Source organism: Puntigrus tetrazona, chromosome 15 (genome assembly GCF_018831695.1).
Source record: "Puntigrus tetrazona isolate hp1 chromosome 15, ASM1883169v1, whole genome shotgun sequence".
Lineage (NCBI taxonomy): Eukaryota > Metazoa > Chordata > Actinopteri > Cypriniformes > Cyprinidae > Puntigrus > Puntigrus tetrazona.
In genome coordinates, this window is record NC_056713.1 from 18,178,214 (window position 1) to 18,197,000 (window position 18,787).

An 18,787-nucleotide genomic window follows, 5' to 3' on the forward strand; every position below is an offset into this window, starting at 1 on the left:
ACATTACCATCCAGAAGTCACAGTAAGGAACGTTTTATAATATCACAACAGACTTCTCTTTCAAAGAAATGCTGTTTACCTTTCTGTTTGTAAAAAGAATGCATTGTTTCTCCAAGCATATTAGTTTTTAAGGATCATGTAGCGTTGAAGTCTGGAGTCGTGATTGTAAAAATCAGCTTGTCATTACAAATTAGCGGCATTTAAAATATATTAAAATAGAAATCGTTGGATCATTGGAGACCAAAATGTTGGTCTGCTTCTCATCCCTTCGATCAAAATACTTGCTACTGCTGCGAAAACACAGAAAATCGAACCTGATCTCATTTTTTTATGATGATGAGAAAGGTTTTCAGAGGCCATCTGTAAACCACGATTGACATGTGTGACATTTAATGACCTTTATCTTTAAAATTGTAATAATATTTCATTATATACTTTAATTAATTTTTATGAAATGAAGCGACTTAAAACGTAAAATGTGCAGAAAATCCATGATTTTAAATCAAATAATATAAAAATCATAAGAAATCTTTATTTACAGGTTTACTTCATTTGTACATATTAACAATGTTGCTAATGTTTCCCACTGCTTTTCAACTGCCATGCAAATAAATGTTTCATATTAGAGCTATCAGCTTCTTTTTATATCTTTTAATCGATCTGCATTTCGAAACACATATTTATGCTTTTAAACACTGTTCTTTCATCACAGCTAATTAAATCTGCAACCATTACCCTGCTTATCAGCAAAGACATGAATTTTCAAAGCACTAGACCAACGGAGACTTTATTTTAAATGGCCCTATTTGGTTTTAAAGCGCACCACAGAAACCTCCAGCACAAGTGCTCTAAACAAAGTTCCAAATGCCCATCATGTCCAGTCTTACTCCAGAGCTAAAAAACTTTTAATGGGACTGACAAAGTCTGAGTTAATTCAGTATAAGCCTAGTTATTCCCTGTCTGCCGTGAAACTCTATCATTCATCTCCTTCATCCAGCGACTTCGGCAGAGCAAACTGAAGTCCCTAAAACCCTAGTGGCAGCAGACAGAAATTAGAAATAGAATTACCCAGGATAACATCTCTAGGTGCTTACTAATGCACGTGGTTTCCTATATACTGAAAAGGAAAATAAAAGGTAGAAGATTATTATCGTAAAGAAGAACACTGGATTGATGTAACTCAGTATTACACAGTGAGCATCAGAGCGACAGTCTGACATATAATGTGTACACAGACCTTAAAGTGCCCTAAAAATGAACACTGCCCTTAACTTTCTCAGTGCACAGGCGTGAAGGCCACTGCCATCATTCCTGAAGTGGCATGCTGATGCAGTGGACAGCCAGTAGCCTTTTTCACTGAAAGAAAGTGGTATTCAGAGTGCCATTTCACAACTCCACTTAGGCTGCCAAAGCAGAAGAGCAACACGGCTGGGTGGAAAGACTGGCGGCAATCAAAAGCGCTGCGAACAAAATTAAGATAAAACCTGATACAAGAGCGATGTCGATTTTTAATGATAAAAAAACCAATAAAAATGGATCTGATCTTTCAGACCAAGTCACAATTAAAAACACCCATTATTTAATTTATGTTAATGTCCCTACTTTACAAACATTTGCAATCAACTAATTCCTAATGTGTGTGCCTAACAGCTCTAATGATTTAATTACACCACTAAACTAATCTTTTGCAAATCTCCAAAATTAGCCTCCATTTTTATACTGCAGTTCATAATGTGATGCAATATATAAACAACTGAAAAATTGCACTTTCAGTCAATGTATGCATCCTTGCTAAGTAAAAATAGCACTTTATTTAAAAGAAACCTCAAGATGTATTTTATTTTACATATTCATGTTTTAGTTTGGTTTAGCTAACTAACATTGCTTACTGTTTTTGATCTGAATTTTAATATCAATTGCATTGTTACCTAACAAAAAAACATCAAATCTATTATATATTTGTACTAATATAATTTCAATAAGATTATAATGAAACCGATAACACTTTATTTTGTAGTTTAGACCTATTAGTTATCACTTAGGTTAGTTATAAATTGGCTATAAATGAAATGTATAAAGTGTATATCAAGTATATCCACGTATATATGAGGTTCCCTTCGCACATTCAGATATACTTACAGTAAATATATCTTGGCTGGACTCTAGCACAATTTCTAAACAGTTAAAGAGCACTGAGCACAAATTTGTTGTTCATAGGGCAAATAAGAGTTAAATGCAACTCCATAAAAGCAGCAATGGGAGTTGAAGGTGCCTGATAAAAACATAGATGCAACATATTGTTTCCATAATGAGCTGTCAATCTGCAATAGTAGTGAAAATTAATGCCTGCTGTAAGACATGTTTTTGGGGCATTAAATAATACAGCGCTGAGATTCACGCTGTTTTTAGCAAATCCTGTGACAGTAGTTTTTAATAGAAATGAGGCACTTAAGCCAATCAAGTTTAGTATACTAAAAGTACAATTGCAGAGTATTTTTATTAAGTACACATAAATATGTAAATATATTTAGCATACTTACAATGAAGTGAATGTATTTCCTCACTAGGGTATTCATTTTAACAGACAAGAGATGCTAGAAATAATTTCACTGTTTAAACATTCACAGTACAGGGTAGAAAATTATATAAATCCACAAACCAATGACCTTTAAAAAGGTACTTAGCTCAAGGGTCAGTTAGCACAGGTTCAAACACTGACAAGATGGAAGGTGTTGCTCGGATTCATTCTAAAACAAGTACAAAGGGTTATAGGCATTTCCTGCAGCTCTGATTTTCAGCTCTGGAGTAAAAAAGTCAGAGCGACCTAGAATCTAAAATCTAAATATCAATGAATCTTAGTAATGCGTAAATGCATGTTAAACACTGGCCATAAATGTTTCCCCAAACAGACTAAATCCCCAACGACACATAAAAACATATAAATCAAGTGATTTACTTGATTTGATAGGAGCACAAAAAGGCATGCTGAAGCTTTTTATGCGTACAAGGATATGATGAAAAGCAGCGAATAGGAAAGGCAGTGCAGTTTTTACAAACTAAGGTCCTATGGGAGCTTGAAGAAGAGCGGTCAATATGCGTGTCATTGATTTACAGGGCCAGAAAGTTACACTCCACAGCTTCAGGACAGATTGACTTTCATCCTAGGATTGGAAGCTGCACTCGCTGATGGCTCTTTCACGAAGTCTGCAACATCGCTAAATCACTTGAACCAGCATAAACTCAAGATTCACGGGGACATCGGCGAAAAGTGCTACAGATTGGGCAAAGGCGTTGACTGATGATTAGACAAGTGCTAAAGACATGCAGTGTGCGACATCTATTGACTAATCATGAATAATGAATACATAAATTGATTGAGCGAGGCAAAGGGAGCTTCACTTTACTGCGCCAAGATCTACCATCCTTTATTAGCGTTATCCCTCATGGTCATAAAGCCGTTCCAGTCACAGTGCTCATCATTCATGTTGTAGCTGAGTACTGGTGTCATCAGAACAAAAAAAAATGACGCCTTTAAAAACTCAATTTTAAGAGCATTTTCGAAAACAATAGTGTGTAACAAGCTTGTTTGTACTATAATATCACGTATTAGTTCATTTACGCTGTTTGCACGTGTTCAATTACAACAATGCAATGCACCTTGAAAATGTGTGTAATGGTGCAGTTTCTTTAGTTTGAAAAAAGATAGCTTAAAGCAATCCTGTCTGCTATGCTGATGTGAAACTATACTTTTGAGTTTTTCACGTACTGAAGGAGTGGGTCATTGGGTGAGCAAAACTTGAACATATAATATGTCACCATTTTCAAAAATTAGCTTTTTGTGTCACGATGACAGTGTATTTTTAAAAACTTTTACTTTAAAAACCTGTTTTAAAAATCTTGAGCCCCAAATGCTGTTTTGTCTAAATAATGAGTCAAAGCACATAAAAAGTATTTGGTTTTAGTTAAAAACACGTGTTGTTTAAATAACACTACACATTATTACTAAGAATTCCTGTAATATTAAATGAAACATGTTTAATGAAAGTAACTGAATTGTGTTACTTTGCACAAAATATTTTATAAAACAAAATAATATAACCATAAAAAGTTGAATCTTTTAACATTTTGATGACTTAAATGTCGGTCATTTACTCACACAGAAGTACTGCATAGTTTCATAAGGTATTGAATATAGAGCATGAGTCATATAGACTATTTTTATGATACTTTGCATCACTTTGAATCATAAACTCAGTCCATATTACGATGTAATTTCAGATGTAAAGTCAATTACTTCTTTTATATTTCACATGAAAAAATGAAGCCATACTACAGGTTTGGGCAGCGAAGGTGATAGTAATGAATTTTTCATTCTTGGAGTGAACTAATCCTTTAGAAAATCCAAACAAGTAAACTGTACTTTTCTTTTCAACTGGTAGCTTTCGGAAGAGCCACATAACAGCAAATGGCTAGAAGTCAGAAATTAAATTTATTTTGAGGCAACAGTATGAAAGAATGGGCGTGACATGGCTCAGGGCTTTAGGAAGTTGCTCATAACCACCTACAAGGGATGACCCACTTCTCTATCTTTTCATCTCCCACTTTCGCACTTCCTTCCAGTCATTACACAGCTCTAAAAAAATTCCCTTATCCCGAGGAGGAGGAGGCGGGGGCAGGTGGGTAGTGCTTCACAGGTCGGCTCCCAGGAGAAGATGCTCAACAGCACCGGCTGCTCACACCTCCCTCCCTGGAGATACCACTGAACAATGCCCAGAACATACAGGGCAGCTTGAAAGCATTAGAGTGGGTAGAAGGGATCAAAAGTCTTAATACTTTTTGGTTTGTTTTAATTAAGCTTCTAATTCTGTTTTTGAGTGATATTAAGGGTTTTCCAGATTTTTAGACACCACTGTCAAAAATCATGCAATCCAAAACCAACACTTTTTCATTCATAAAAAAAAAAATCTCAACATCTTCATCAGAGGAATTTGGATGGGATCTTTGCATGGGTATAGTGGGAACCTATAAGTCTCTGATCATTAATGAAAATTTTAATAGTAATAATAATGTTAATAATACCAATAATAATAATAATAAATAAATTAATAACTTTTATTTTTTATTTTTTCGAATTCCAAAAAAATTGAAAAACGATTTCTAATATTTGTTTTTCTACTGTCTACTGCCAAAACCAACATACTAAAATAATACAGCAACAAACAAAAAATCAAGAGTTCAGACAGGATCTTCAACTAACCATAGAAATAAAAAAAATATATGAAAAAAATTTAGTTTTTCACTTTTTTTTTATTAAAAATCTATAAATATTTTACAAAGGTTGTAGAAAAAGTCAAATCTTAAATTTTTACTCGCCTCAAAGATCCTCCAAAAACCAACATTTCAATCACTCGACTCCATACTGGACAGCACCACACAACACCTACATCTTTATATGAAGAATTCAGACGGGATCTCGTTTCTCTCCAAACTCTCAAGATGGTACAGTGTTCTGACGATGAGGTGAGCTTATCGCTTTCAGCCCGTGTCAGTAAGTAGGAGGGTAAGAGAGAGCGAGAGACAAAGATAGAGGGAGAGATGTGTAGAGGGTGGAAGCCTTGTCAGATTCAGTCAAGGCACCCAGGCCCTGCGGGAAGGACTCACAGAGGCTGCAGCTTGGCCCAGGCTGTCAGCAGCTCCTCAAAGACAGTTTCAGGAAGGAGGTGGTTAGAACCCGAAGGCCAGGAAGGAATTATGCAGCCTGATGTATTGAGTGATAGTGCCAGGCTTACAGATGCAGAGTGACAGTGTGTCTGCAGCACTGGGGCATCAAAAGAACAGCAAACAAGGTCTTTGTTTTATGGATATTACCAATGAACACCATGACTGAGGCCCACAGAAATAACTTGAAAGATTGGCTTTACCATACAGAGGTATTTGTGCTGACAAAAGCAACAAGAAAACTGTATCAGTGGCTTGACAGTGTATCATACATCATGTCACAGTTGTCACGCTGTCATTGTTACAGTCTATTTTGGTGCTTCTAGCCTATATGTACAGAAATGGCACACTCATATTAGTTTTGGGCAACATATTTCATATTTACAATATAACTATAATTATTTTTTGCAGGCAATATAAAATGACACGAAATATGCTTTGATAAGTTTGATAGGAAGCATCGTGTGACAATGATAACTAAGGCAATCGTAATTCAGTTTCACGAAATAAAATTATACATAAATAAAAATCTTTAAAAAAATCACAATTAATGCTGATTAATCACGATTAATCACATCCAAAATAAAAGGTTTTGTTAACATAATATATGTGCATTGTGTATTTTTATTATGTATATATAAAAACACACAAACATACTGTGTGCATTTTGCAAATATTTACATGTATATATTTATATTCATCCGATTTACTTTATACATACGGAGCCCTGCAAATGACATGGTCGCAGTGGTTTTGCAAAGTAAGACATGATCCTGCATCAACATTTTTTGTTGATCCTGAAACAACATTACTGTCAAAAATATAGACTTATCTTAATCCTTCCCAAAATGTATTCCTAAAGTCAGTGGGAAATGATAGCTGATTTACATGGGTGTAGAAGCACCTAAACCTGATCATAAGCCTAAAACAGATATTTCCCGAAAAAGTATCCCTCAAATCTGATTGGTTGATTGTAATGTTGATAAAAGATCAACAAGGATGTTGATCCAGGAACATTTTGTACTGGTGAAATCACACTCAGCCACATGGCATGCAGGAAAATATTTGTGTGCATTAATTACTACTTTGTTGGATGCGATTAATCGCAATTAAACATTTGACAGCAATGTTCAAAATATATTCAAATATAAACCTGTTATTTTAATTTGTAATAATATTTCACACCATTGCTGTTTTTTGCTGCATTTTTGATTAAATAAATGCAGCCATGGCGAACATAAGATTTTTTTTTAAGTCTTCCCATAAATGTTTTAATGGAAGATTGTGTGCATGAAAATACATTGAATTCAACAATATCATTTTTCATCCTTTTATCATAATATATCATGAAGCATATGTACGTATATTTCAAAGCCCTACTCCATATTTAAATATTCATTTTCAGTTGAGGTGCACTGGCATGGAAAAACTGACCCAGTTTAATAGCTGGTTTTCTCTAAACTTTGATTTTGGAATGGAATGCAGCCTGGTAAAAACTCGCCTTCAAACCTCCAATGGAAGAGCAACATCCTGAGGGAGGGAATGACGACACTCTGAATGATCCGCCGGGGCAAGTCTGAGACAGAATGGGGATAATGTGTGTCAGGCACGCGAACTGGCAGAGACCCTAAAACACTATTTTAGTAGAAAGAGAATATACAGACAAAGGATGAGGGTTAATATCCTGTTGACTTCACAGCTAAGAATTTGACCAGGAAGACCATAGTTACCGTCAGGTTCATTTCAAATTCATTTTCCTTAGATGCCAGTTATAGTTTGAAGTGATTTACAAGTCGCACCTAGAGAATCCTAAAGGTTAAAAGCTTGCTCTAGGGCACAATATGACAAAGGATCTCAGCAACACCCTGATTCTCAACCAACAAACCTGCAGTTTAAGCTGATACTGAATTCTTATACTATTTACGCAAATAAAACAAATACAGCTTCACTCTCCGAAAAAATGTACAAAGAGTGCTGTTTCAAAAGGTACTAATATGCAATTTTAATATTAAAAAGTACTAATATGTGCCTTTAAGGTACTAATATGTGCTATTTAGGGGTACAAATGTGTACCTTTTAGCTTTGTATGACAGCTTTTTGTCAGTTAAATTAGGTATCACAACATTGTTGTATACTATAATACTTCCAGTGTTAAGGCAAAAGTAATCCAATTAATCCAATAAGCATGAATAATAACATGATCAGTATCAACCAATACTGCCATAATAAACAATATATCTAATAAATACCTGATACTGTACCAATTTATGGTGCATTAACATAACAAGGGCATTAACATAGTTATAGAACCGCTAAAAATCAACAGTACAGGGACAGTCACGCTATTTTTACAGTTCCTACTTGAGATGTGCAGTACAAACCGCAGTGTTAAAGCATTCAGTTCACGGACAGGCAAAAGAACAGATACAGATGGCAATGGAGTTCAAGCTATGCTCTCATGACCCGCTAACCTCATGTATTTGTAAGCAAAGCTACGCTGCTGAGAAACATAACTCCCACTCAAGAGTACTGAAGGTACTGCTGTGCAGAACAAGTGTGCAGAGGAGGACGAAAGCAACAAGTGTACAGAGCCTTTCCAGAAAGCAGAGACAGAAACTGTAGAGATATTAAAATCTGAACCACTTCGCATTTTGTTTTCACGTGAAACAGCAATGCGTTGATTCAGGAAAATAATAATGACACCCTAGTGGGCAGCAGATGTTACCTGTATGGTCTATAATCCGAGAACAGATGGTTTATGTGAATCCATGTCTATAATGTCAAAATCACTGCTTACACAGTCTGCCGTCAATGAAATGTGCCAAAGAGCTTGCTTTTGTCTCTGGCCCAAAATAGGTTGCAGCGATTTATGACCGTGCTTAACCTGTAATTATGAATGACTTCGCTCTAATCGCTGGAGGATCTGCATCCAGCGCTAAAGCACCATTCTGCAAAGCCAAAGGTGGTATTTTCATTAATAATGGAATGTGAACAGATGAGAGAGTGGGAAAAATATGCTGATCTATGCACATCCGCTGTGAAGATGAAGGATAAAGGCTGTAAGAGACTCTCTGACCTGACCAGTGCATGTATGAGCTTGTTGTCTCACGAGCGCCTCATGGCATGTAGTGAAACATAATCCTTCTGCTAACCTGGAATTGGATTGAGGTGGTGCTTCAGAGATGATCTGAATGAGACCCTCCACTGCTAACGGTTATGAATGAACACAAAAGTTTTGTGGTTTTGGGTGATGAATGCAAACTTTAAATTTTTATTTGCAAAACATGTCTGCTATGCACAGCGCAGAAATCACTTTCAATATTTGTAGGGAAGGTTTTCACTCCCATGTGTGATCATGCAGAATCTTATTTAAATGACTGGATTTCACCAAAAAAATATTGTCTAGCAACAGGTAAATATGACTGCATTAACATAAGAGTGGGAGATTTTTCTCACCAAATTTTTGTTAATTTTGTTAAAACAATTAATTGTGATTAATTGTATATAAAATAACCACTACAAGACTGTGTCTGAATAATATGTGTGTGTGTGTGTGTGTGTGTGTGTGTGTGTGTGTGTGTGTGTGTGTGTGTGTGTGTGTGTGTGTGTGTGTGTGTGTGTGTGTAAAAATAATAATAAATACACTGTAAAAAGTTATTTCAACTTAAAATAACACCGTTATTACACCGTTGCCTACATTTTTGTTGAGTCAACTCAAATATTTTATTTGTCATTTGCATTAACATTTACATTAACATTAAGTAACATGTCACTTAATGTTATGTAAATGACAACTAAAATATTTTAGTTATTTTGGATGCAAGTAATATTATATTATATTATATTATATTATATTATATTATATTATATTATATTATATTATATTATATTAGGTCTGGGCAAATGTCACACAATATATTCATGTCCATCTTGTCGGTAAAGTCGGTTCTTTGATTAGCGGTTGTCATTTCTCTGATCACAAATGCAGACATGGTGTTATGTTTACGAGGCACGATGCAGCACGAACCACGTTTCTGAAACTTAAAGCAATAGTTCACCCAAAAATAAAATGTTGGATTTTTGTATTGAAAAAAAAAATGTAATGTCATGTAAAGAAAGCTAACTTACTACTAATAATATGATGCAAATTGAATTTAGAGAGTGGCGCTGAGATCTTAATTAAGAACAAAGAAGACAAATATAAATAAATGCAAAAAAAAAAAAAAACCTCCTACAATCAAATAAACATGAAAATGTGCAACCTTAATTTATACCCAACGTGTATTGCTCACATAAATTGTGAAAACAAGCCTCCTTGGACACAAGAGAAGTGAGAACAGAGACAAACAAGATGGTAAAGTGAGAGTGAGAAAGAGAGAGAGAAAGAGAGAAAGAAAAGGCAGGAATTGAAAACAAAGAGCAAGGTGCAGGCGGGAATCTGTCAGTGGGGACGTCTCCTCCAGCTGACTGACTGAGTGGATTAGAGGTTGGAGGCAGACAGCTCTTCTAAAGCTCCACAAACAACCCACAGGCAGTGCTAGAACTTGTGTGTGCTCAGGTAAGCTCAATTTACCGGGAAGGAGGAGAAAGAATCAGAGGAAAAATGAAAGGGAGGGGTTAAGGTGGCTGCACAGAACAATTAAGTGAACAAACACGCCAAAAAATGGCCCCCGGGCCTCCATGTCCATCTACAAAACAAAAACCAGACAAAGTATCTTTATCCACAAAGTCTCTGTAGCTTGACCAATGGTGAGGGAATCTTCACAGACAAAGGTGAGAGAGTTTTCTGAAGCACAAGTAACCACTCTCAGTTAATCTCCATTCAGCAACCTGGCAGGTCTCACAAATAACAATTATGGCCACTTTCGTCTCAGTTCCATTCCTTAATACCATTTTTTAAAGCTTAGCAGCTTCCTTTATTCAAACGAATGCAAAAATGTGGTAAAAATGCTTCACCTGACTTTGTTGTCTACCTCAAATACACTAAAGGGGTCATATGATGTTGCTAAAAGAACATTATTTTGTGTATTTGTGTATGTGGCTTAAAAGAATGATGCATCAAAAGAAGATAAAAAGAAAATAGTAGACAAATAGATGACAGAAGAAAATTCTATCATCATTTACGCACACCCTCAAGTAGTTCCAAAGCTGTATGAATTTCTTTGTTTTGCTGAACACATAGGTAGATATTTTGAAGAAAGTTTGTAACCTGCTGTTTTGGGTCACCACTGACTTCCATAAATGACAGGAAAACAAACAAAAGCAGTTAAAAACAAGGTAATTGTTGAATCCAGTGGGGACATAATTACTGATTATCATGACTTAGTAATGCCTAGTACATTAGCAGGTTCTTTTAATAAGAAAACGTAACTTACGTAAAGGTTGTAACACTGCAAAGAGAAATTAAAACTCGAAATTGCATAATTTTACCCCTTTAAGTGAGTCACTGGACTATTTGTGAGGCCAGACAAACATTTTCGTGAGGTGCCTTCGGGTAACTGTGCTATTTTCCCGAGTGCATTTGGCAACATGACAAGTAATATTCATCTGTTCTTTGTTGAGCAGTGTTCGTCTGAAACTGTATTGAACAACCCAGAGGGAATTGAAAAAGGCAGAACGGTGCTTTTCAAACTTTTTTTTCTTAGCACTTTTGATCAAATCTGAACCACCCAGTCACAAACAATGTTCCTCTATTCTCAATGAAGGCTATGAGCATTTTTGTAGCTAAAATAAATCACGGCACTACAAGACTGTCATCAGTCCCCTGACAGATCTGTGCGAGGACTCAGCAATTCATCGCACCGTCAAGCAACTCAAATACAAACATCACAATGAAAACATTTAGAAAAGAAATGCATATGTTAATATGGAAATCGCGCGACCCAATTCAAACAAATCTATACTTCAAAATCTTTCCCACTGTCTAGAAGTGCTCAAAGCATTTCAGACTCAAACAGGCAATTCTTAAACTTGCCTTCAGAAAACCAGGCAAAAAGTAATAATATCTCTGCTTTTTTAATCACCTCAGGTTTTTTAGTTCTATTTTTAGGTCACAAACTAAAATTTTTGTTCACGGATCAGTGCAGAGAACATGCACTTTGCATCAGTCTTACAATCACAAAGCTTTATTCAATTTAAATAATAAAAATGATCAAAAAATATAAAACTCATTAAATGGAAAACCAGAATGAAAATTCATTTCAAATTAAATGTAAATGTGTACTACCAATGTATCATGTACCACAGATGATGAGGTAAGAATTATACAAGACAAAGTATGAATAATGTTTTTTATTTTTATATAATCCAATGTTCTTTTCTTCTTCAAAGGCATAATATCTGGCATTTTCATCTTCTAGCATTCATCATTTGGCAATGTAACCACTTCCCAAATAAAAAGAAATAGGAATCATCCAAAACCATCATCAACTTTAAACCCTTATTAGCCACCTGCTGATATCTGTGTCAAAGTTTACAAACTTTAAAAAATCCTCTGGGAGACCAATTATATTACTCACTGGGAATCAGAGCCAAATGGTACTCTGCTTTTAGGACAACTCTACTAAAGAATTTGCTGCCAACTAACAGCATTAATTTGAAGGGCAATTTCAACTCCTTTCATAAAGTGATGTTGATTAATTACTGCACTGGTTGTAATTTGGCCTCCATTAGAATAGAAGAAGGACAAAGGTTATTGGCAACAAATTAATTTCGACAATGTCAACCGCTTTACCACTTTTTTTTTTTTGCGATTAACATCAAATCACACTTAAATCAAATGCTAGTACTAAAAATACCGGATATATGCATTTAACTATGCGTTATTCAGTATCCCCCAATAAATGCCAGACTTGGCTGTATAATGAATTTATACACCCCATATATGTATTGTACATACATACGTAATGTTATATCATGAGTACTAGATGTTATGAGCTCTTTGTCGCCAAATTCCCTTTATGTGTAACTCACTTTGCTAACAGACATGATATCTGATTACAATTCTGAAAGCGAGCCCTCAAGCGACTTGACTGGAAAAACAGATTTTTTTTTTCTAGTACGACGGGCTAAATTACCAAACAGCTCATGCCTAAGATTAAAACATATTTATCTTACAAGGCAGATACATTTAAACCCAGCAATGCCTTTTAAAGCAAACTGCTTAATCTGACCACACAACTGCAAGCATTTTCTCGACTTTATTCGGCTTAGTCTAAATAAACATTATATAAACCAACGCTTACTCTTTACAAGCAACAAAAGTGCCCTATTTTTTTATAACCTTCATGAGCTATACTGCAGTGTTGCATTAAGATAAAGCCTAAACAGCTCATAGGATTCATCTCCGTTTTCTTTCTTACTATATGAGAACTACCTGCAGAGTGGTTTTGGCTGCTGGAACATGACAGGATACAGCTGTGTCTGAACACTCACAATCCAGCACAGCTGCCTGATACACAGCCACTGAAACAGCCGCAGGGTGTACCTGGGGAATTAGTGTGGCTGCCACAGTGGCTCTCATGCCTACAAATAACATCAGCTGCCTGGCAGCCTCACTATCAATGATCCAGTATTAGGGATTCATAAGCACACAATTCGCAAATTAAATACTGAAAACTGACTCCAGGTCAGCTTGAATATCTAATAACACACTCTGCATCCAAACGTGTCTACTTTCAAGGCAACACAGTATGAAAAAGCCCCCAAAATGTATCAAATGAGTAGGGAATTGGGATCGCGCTAAGATTAATGAATGGTTAATGAAAATGTCCGATACGGTTAAGGTAACAACTTCCACTATAAGTGATAAAAAGTGACCGCATCCAAGCAAAGTCCTAGGCTGGTTTTCAGTTTTCCCTCAGCGTGTCTTTTAGCTCCATCGGTTCACCTGGAGGGCACAATTTTAAACATGTAAGGAACATGAGCACTCACCGTAAAGCAAATATTAAGGCATACTTGAAGCATATGAGTTTCCAGGGGGCCTCTAGATCTTATCAAGTCCATTTCATGGATATTTCACGAAGGTGAGGACAAATTCTATCTATTTAATGAGGTGCAAACCATTCTACGGAGCTGCACATATAAATATATACAGCAGTTCCCTTAGTTGAACAAATTTTGAACAAAACCTTCAGGTAACTTATAGTACCTATATTCACAAATTGACACAGCAAACTTTTATGTTCAACATTTTTGTGTTTATACTCTTTTTTAATTCGAGTATGGATTAAATTGATTTTAAATGAAAGCTGTTCTCTTAAACCAATGCTGAAAAATGCTTGAATTTACCATTGGTTTCACAAAACTTTAAGCAGCACAATTTTACAATGAAATAATCCAGTCTTGTTGAGTATAACATACTTCATAACTGAATAAGCACAAAATTCCTAATCATTTGACAACCAGTAAAATGAAAAAGAGAAAACCTCATTTAGAAAAACAAACAAGTGCCACAAGACACAATGAGGGCATCTTGAGCCCTTTCTGAAAGGAGCGTATGACAACATTCTGCAGAATCCCACTGTATAATTGCCAAACTTCAGAAGACACACACACCTCGTGCCAACTTCTGTTAGACACAGGCTCTTTGTGCCAGTCAATTGACTTAGCGAATGAATTATCTAATTAGCATGCACCTAGAACAACAGCACTGAATGCCAAATCCATAAAAATTAAGTCAGTCTTCTTCTAATGATAGAAATCAGAAGATTAACTAATTAACTCACTCAGGAAGAGTTTAAACTCGCATTGCAGATCATACTGACTGAACTAAACCACGCAAAACACTTCGATTTAGTCTTCTCCCAATGATCTATCTACAGTATGTTTTCCATACAGAACTGTTGAAATGACATTTGTTTTCACCAGATGATTCCACTGTGGCTACAGAAGATTGGGAGTGGGAGGTGAGAGCATTTTTTCATATTCATGGGAAAAGAGAAATGGTGGCATCACAAAATAACACGTTTCTCCATAGCCATTGCGTAGGAGAACAATAAACGGGCTGTCGGGAGGGTCTCTGAAACGTAAAGCATCCTCAAAGCCCACTAAAACAAGAGGTTGACATTTGCATATGTATAAGCAGAAGCCTTTAATGTTTTCAAGTGGGCTGTGTATAGAAAAATAAAGAAAGAAAGACAAGTAGGATTTACAAGAAAATCAAATAATAAGGGAAAGAAGTTGAGACTTTCAAACTAAAATATGATAAAACTTTATTAGCATTACCTAATTAGCCAGACAATGGCGGTCATTAAGATAGACAATCCCCATAACCAGATGATATTATGGTGGCTAAATATAGACTAAAAATTTCATCACTCAAATCATCTTCAAAGTGGAGCACTTGTTTCTAACATATCAGTTTAATTTTTTGGCAGTCAAGCAATAAGTCCTTAATAATGCTTTCTGGGACCTCGCTGGGCACTAAATGCACTTGGCAGGTTTATAATTGGACAGTTTCCTCCAACCCATCAGAGAAAGTTTGAGACTGAAAAATGCTTTTCAATAAAACGATTAAAAAACAACCAAAGCTCTATTAGAGTTTTCCACTTCAATATGCCAACATGTCAATCAAAAGACATCCCAGACGGATTTCGAGAGTGACTGTTCGAGAGTTATTGCTCTCGAACAGTCACACCTTCACAAGCACTGGGTGAACACACAAAGATGCACAAGTCTGAAATCCAACCAGTCATATTTTAAACATCCTGAGGCCAAAACAATAAAAAGAGGTTGAAAAATCTTACCACTGTCTTCGATGGAAAAGTGGAATGTGTCGCTTGTGGCATTGTCTCCGTCTCGAAGCACGTAGCATATATGCATGTCATCGATGTCAGCTGAAGGAGGAAATATGCAAAAGGATGAGTTACTTTTTAAACTATATTAGATTCTAAGTTAAGTTGGGATTAAGTACTATAAAACCGCCATATCAAGATCCATTTTATTATACTTTTCGATACAAACTTTCAGAATGACACAACTGACAATCAAGTCCACAAAGGACTTGTATCATAAGGCAGGACTTTTTCTGCTGCCGGGGATGTCCAGATATGACTCCAGTCTGAAGGATCCAACAATATGAAGGCAGCTATACAGTTTATATAGCAATAATTAGATAATAATATGAATATTAATAATTAGATTTGATTGCAGGTCGCTCCTGGTGTCCAAGTAATCGGAATACGTCTTCAAGTAACTAGTAAAGGAATGCATTACTTTTAAATATACAAGAAAAAAAAATTGCTTTTCACCTCTCCTGTCCCATGATGAGAGAAATTGGGAGTGAGGTGCAGACCAGAGGCATTTCCTTCAGCATGATGTTTTCACATTTGTTGTGAAAGGGTTTTACATTTGCCCTTACTTGTTATAAAAATAAAAGCCCAGCCCAGGTGGCAAAAGTAATGCAAAAGTAGCATAAGGTATTATCTTCCATAAAGAGCAAATAAGCAATGTAATTAGTTACTTTTTATTTAGTAACCCAATATTGCAACGCATTACATTTAAAAGTAACTTTTCCTAGCCCTGTTAATAAGGTATTAAGGAAGGTACAAAGGCACACCAGTAAATGTAAAATGTTTATTATTTTATTTTAAAAGTGTAGCCCTGACCCAAATGGTCCACTTGAACTCCTCGGGAACCATTACCAGTAGCCCATGTGTCAAAGTGTGCCTCTGTGAAAGAGGGTGCCATTTGGTACAGATTCTATATATACCAAGTTGAAAAGCACTTTCAAATAAGGGCATTTTGCCCATCTGTTCCTTCACAAAGCTGCAGGCACCACACAGCATTATGTCTGAGATTTAGTTGGGAAGTGTTTAATTTAGACTGAAAGAAATATGAAGCACTGAAACCGCGGCACATCAATTGCCTTCTGACTGAAAGGAACCACAAAGAGCAGCAGGTCTCCAACTGGCACCCATCTAATAATTTCTCTACCACCCTCTCTTGTGCTCAGTATTTGGAGTGTATTTCATGTATGTGGTTTTTCTGTGAGGTGTAACATCCACAGCGCTAGCCTATCTTCAATATTTGATGTCAAAACATTTCTCTTCAAAGCGGCCAGCTCATAAAAATGTAAACCCATCATTTTCAAATGCCCACAAGGGAGCAGCAACTTTATTTACTGTCAGTAGCCCACACCACCACCCCCACCTCCAACTGTGCTAAATTCCTTGAAATATTCAAAGAGAATCCTAAAAAGGAGCTTATTTAGAAAGGGGAAGCACAGTGGCAAGTTGAGCATGTCCCCTGCCAGTTTTGACATTTACAAGTTTTTACAACTACACTAAGGCTTTTCTGATACTTCTGAGGGCTTGGACCTTTACTGTAATTTTATGACAAAAACAACTGATTAGTTTGTACTCTCTGTTAGCAAAAATACTTATTTTACCCATAAATACTATATTGGTTTTATAAGGCAAAAAACGTTTGGTGTGCATATGTGTCACAATGTGTGCATATTGCAATTTTTCAGGAGAAGTAAGACTATTTATAATATTGTAAGACTTATTGTGTAGGGTCATAAAACAGTTCACCATAAATGAAAATTGCTGTAATATATTCACCCTCCTATGCAGACCGTTCTTCTCCATATAATAAAAAAAGAAAACTGCTGTCAAGCTCCAAAATGAAAAAGCACTTTAAATGTAGTAAATGCTACTGAAACACATGTTAGCTCATTGATGAACAGACAACAAAAAAACTAAAACTTTCCATCTGCACTAGTGTTTAAATTATCTTCAAAATTGTCATCTATGTCATTTGGTCATGAGACAAACTAAACCAGCGTGCAGAGTGCTTCTATGACAATTTAATGCATTTTTGCTATTTTGTAAATGCCCTACTGAACAAAATGTAAAAACAATAAAACAACCTAAGCTTATTTGTCAATCTCCTACTCTGTTTCAGAAGGGTTTTGGGCACTTTTCTTCTGGTCAGACCTAGAGATCAGATTGAAAAGTTTTTTATAGATGTATTTATTTCTTTTCAAACAGGAGTTGACATATTCAATTTTATTATATGGAAATGAGCATCCAAGATATTCTTCAAAAAGATAAAAAAGAAAGAAAGTCCTTATTCACCCCCATGGAATGACATGCGGGTGAATAAATGATCATAGTATTTTTATTTTAACATGAACTTTCCCTTTACTGCAGTATTCTCTCATTTATGTTAACCCAGTATTTTCTCACATACTATTCCAACACACAAAGCATTAATCTATAAGTACCATTTATTCATAAATAACATATTGTATTAAACTGAGATAATAAAACTTACCTTGGGTGAATGTAGTGATAGTAGCATTGCCTTTTCCCAAGTCAATGAGGTAGCCATGTTCAGCGGCCACAGTCATTTTAAAAGTCACTGCTCCATGAACGCTGTCTCTGTCCTCTGCCTTTAGCGTTTTACTAGTGATAAGGAACCCAAGGTGACCGGTAGGGAGAATCCTTAATGTTGTACCACCCTTATTAGTCACAACCTGCGGAACTCCATTGTCCACTGGATATATTGTGATTTTCATTATCTGTGGCTTGCAGTTGCATAAACCGTGTCAGGAACACATAAAAGTCTGTGTGAGTTCCATCAGTAACAGTAAAAGAGAAGCTGTCGGAGGCAGACTCAGTTCCATCGTGCTTATAACGTATCATGTTTTTCATTCAGGTCTTGCTTTGTGAAGGACATAGCAGGTCGCGTGTTGTTAAACAGCAGCTTGCCATGTACAGGAACCTGGGTGATTGTAAACTTTAACAGGTGATCGACTGTATCGCGGTCCTCCACTGTCAGCTCAAAAGGAGTGATTAACTTGTTTTCTCCTTCATTAACGACTAGTCCGTGAATGGTGACCACAGGCTTTTTGTTGTCCACGTCTGTAATGGACACACGGAAGGTGCGAAACACAGGATTGTAACCATCTGTCACCTCAAACTCAAAGCTGTCCATCTTTACCTCATCATCAGAGGTGTGGATGTAGTATATTTTATTGCCAGCTAGTTGAAGCTGAGTGAACGAACTAATGGGCATCCCTGGCACATCAGTGCACTCTAAGTGTCCTCGTATAGGGCACGTG

The 18,787-nt window shown here is 36.1% G+C and overlaps 1 protein-coding gene across 1 annotated transcript; it reads right to left on the bottom strand.

The window, feature by feature from the left end:
- Positions 1-14,601: 14,601 nt before the first annotated feature.
- Positions 14,602-18,246, bottom strand: LOC122358687 (FRAS1-related extracellular matrix protein 2-like). Its single transcript, XM_043258540.1, has 3 exons — positions 17,998-18,246; positions 15,465-15,554; positions 14,602-14,765 (listed from the first exon to the last, which is right to left on the bottom strand). Exons 1-3 carry the CDS (start codon positions 18,239-18,241, stop codon positions 14,602-14,604), a joined length of 498 nt encoding a protein of 165 aa, XP_043114475.1. The 5' UTR covers positions 18,242-18,246.
- Positions 18,247-18,787: the final 541 nt, after the last annotated feature.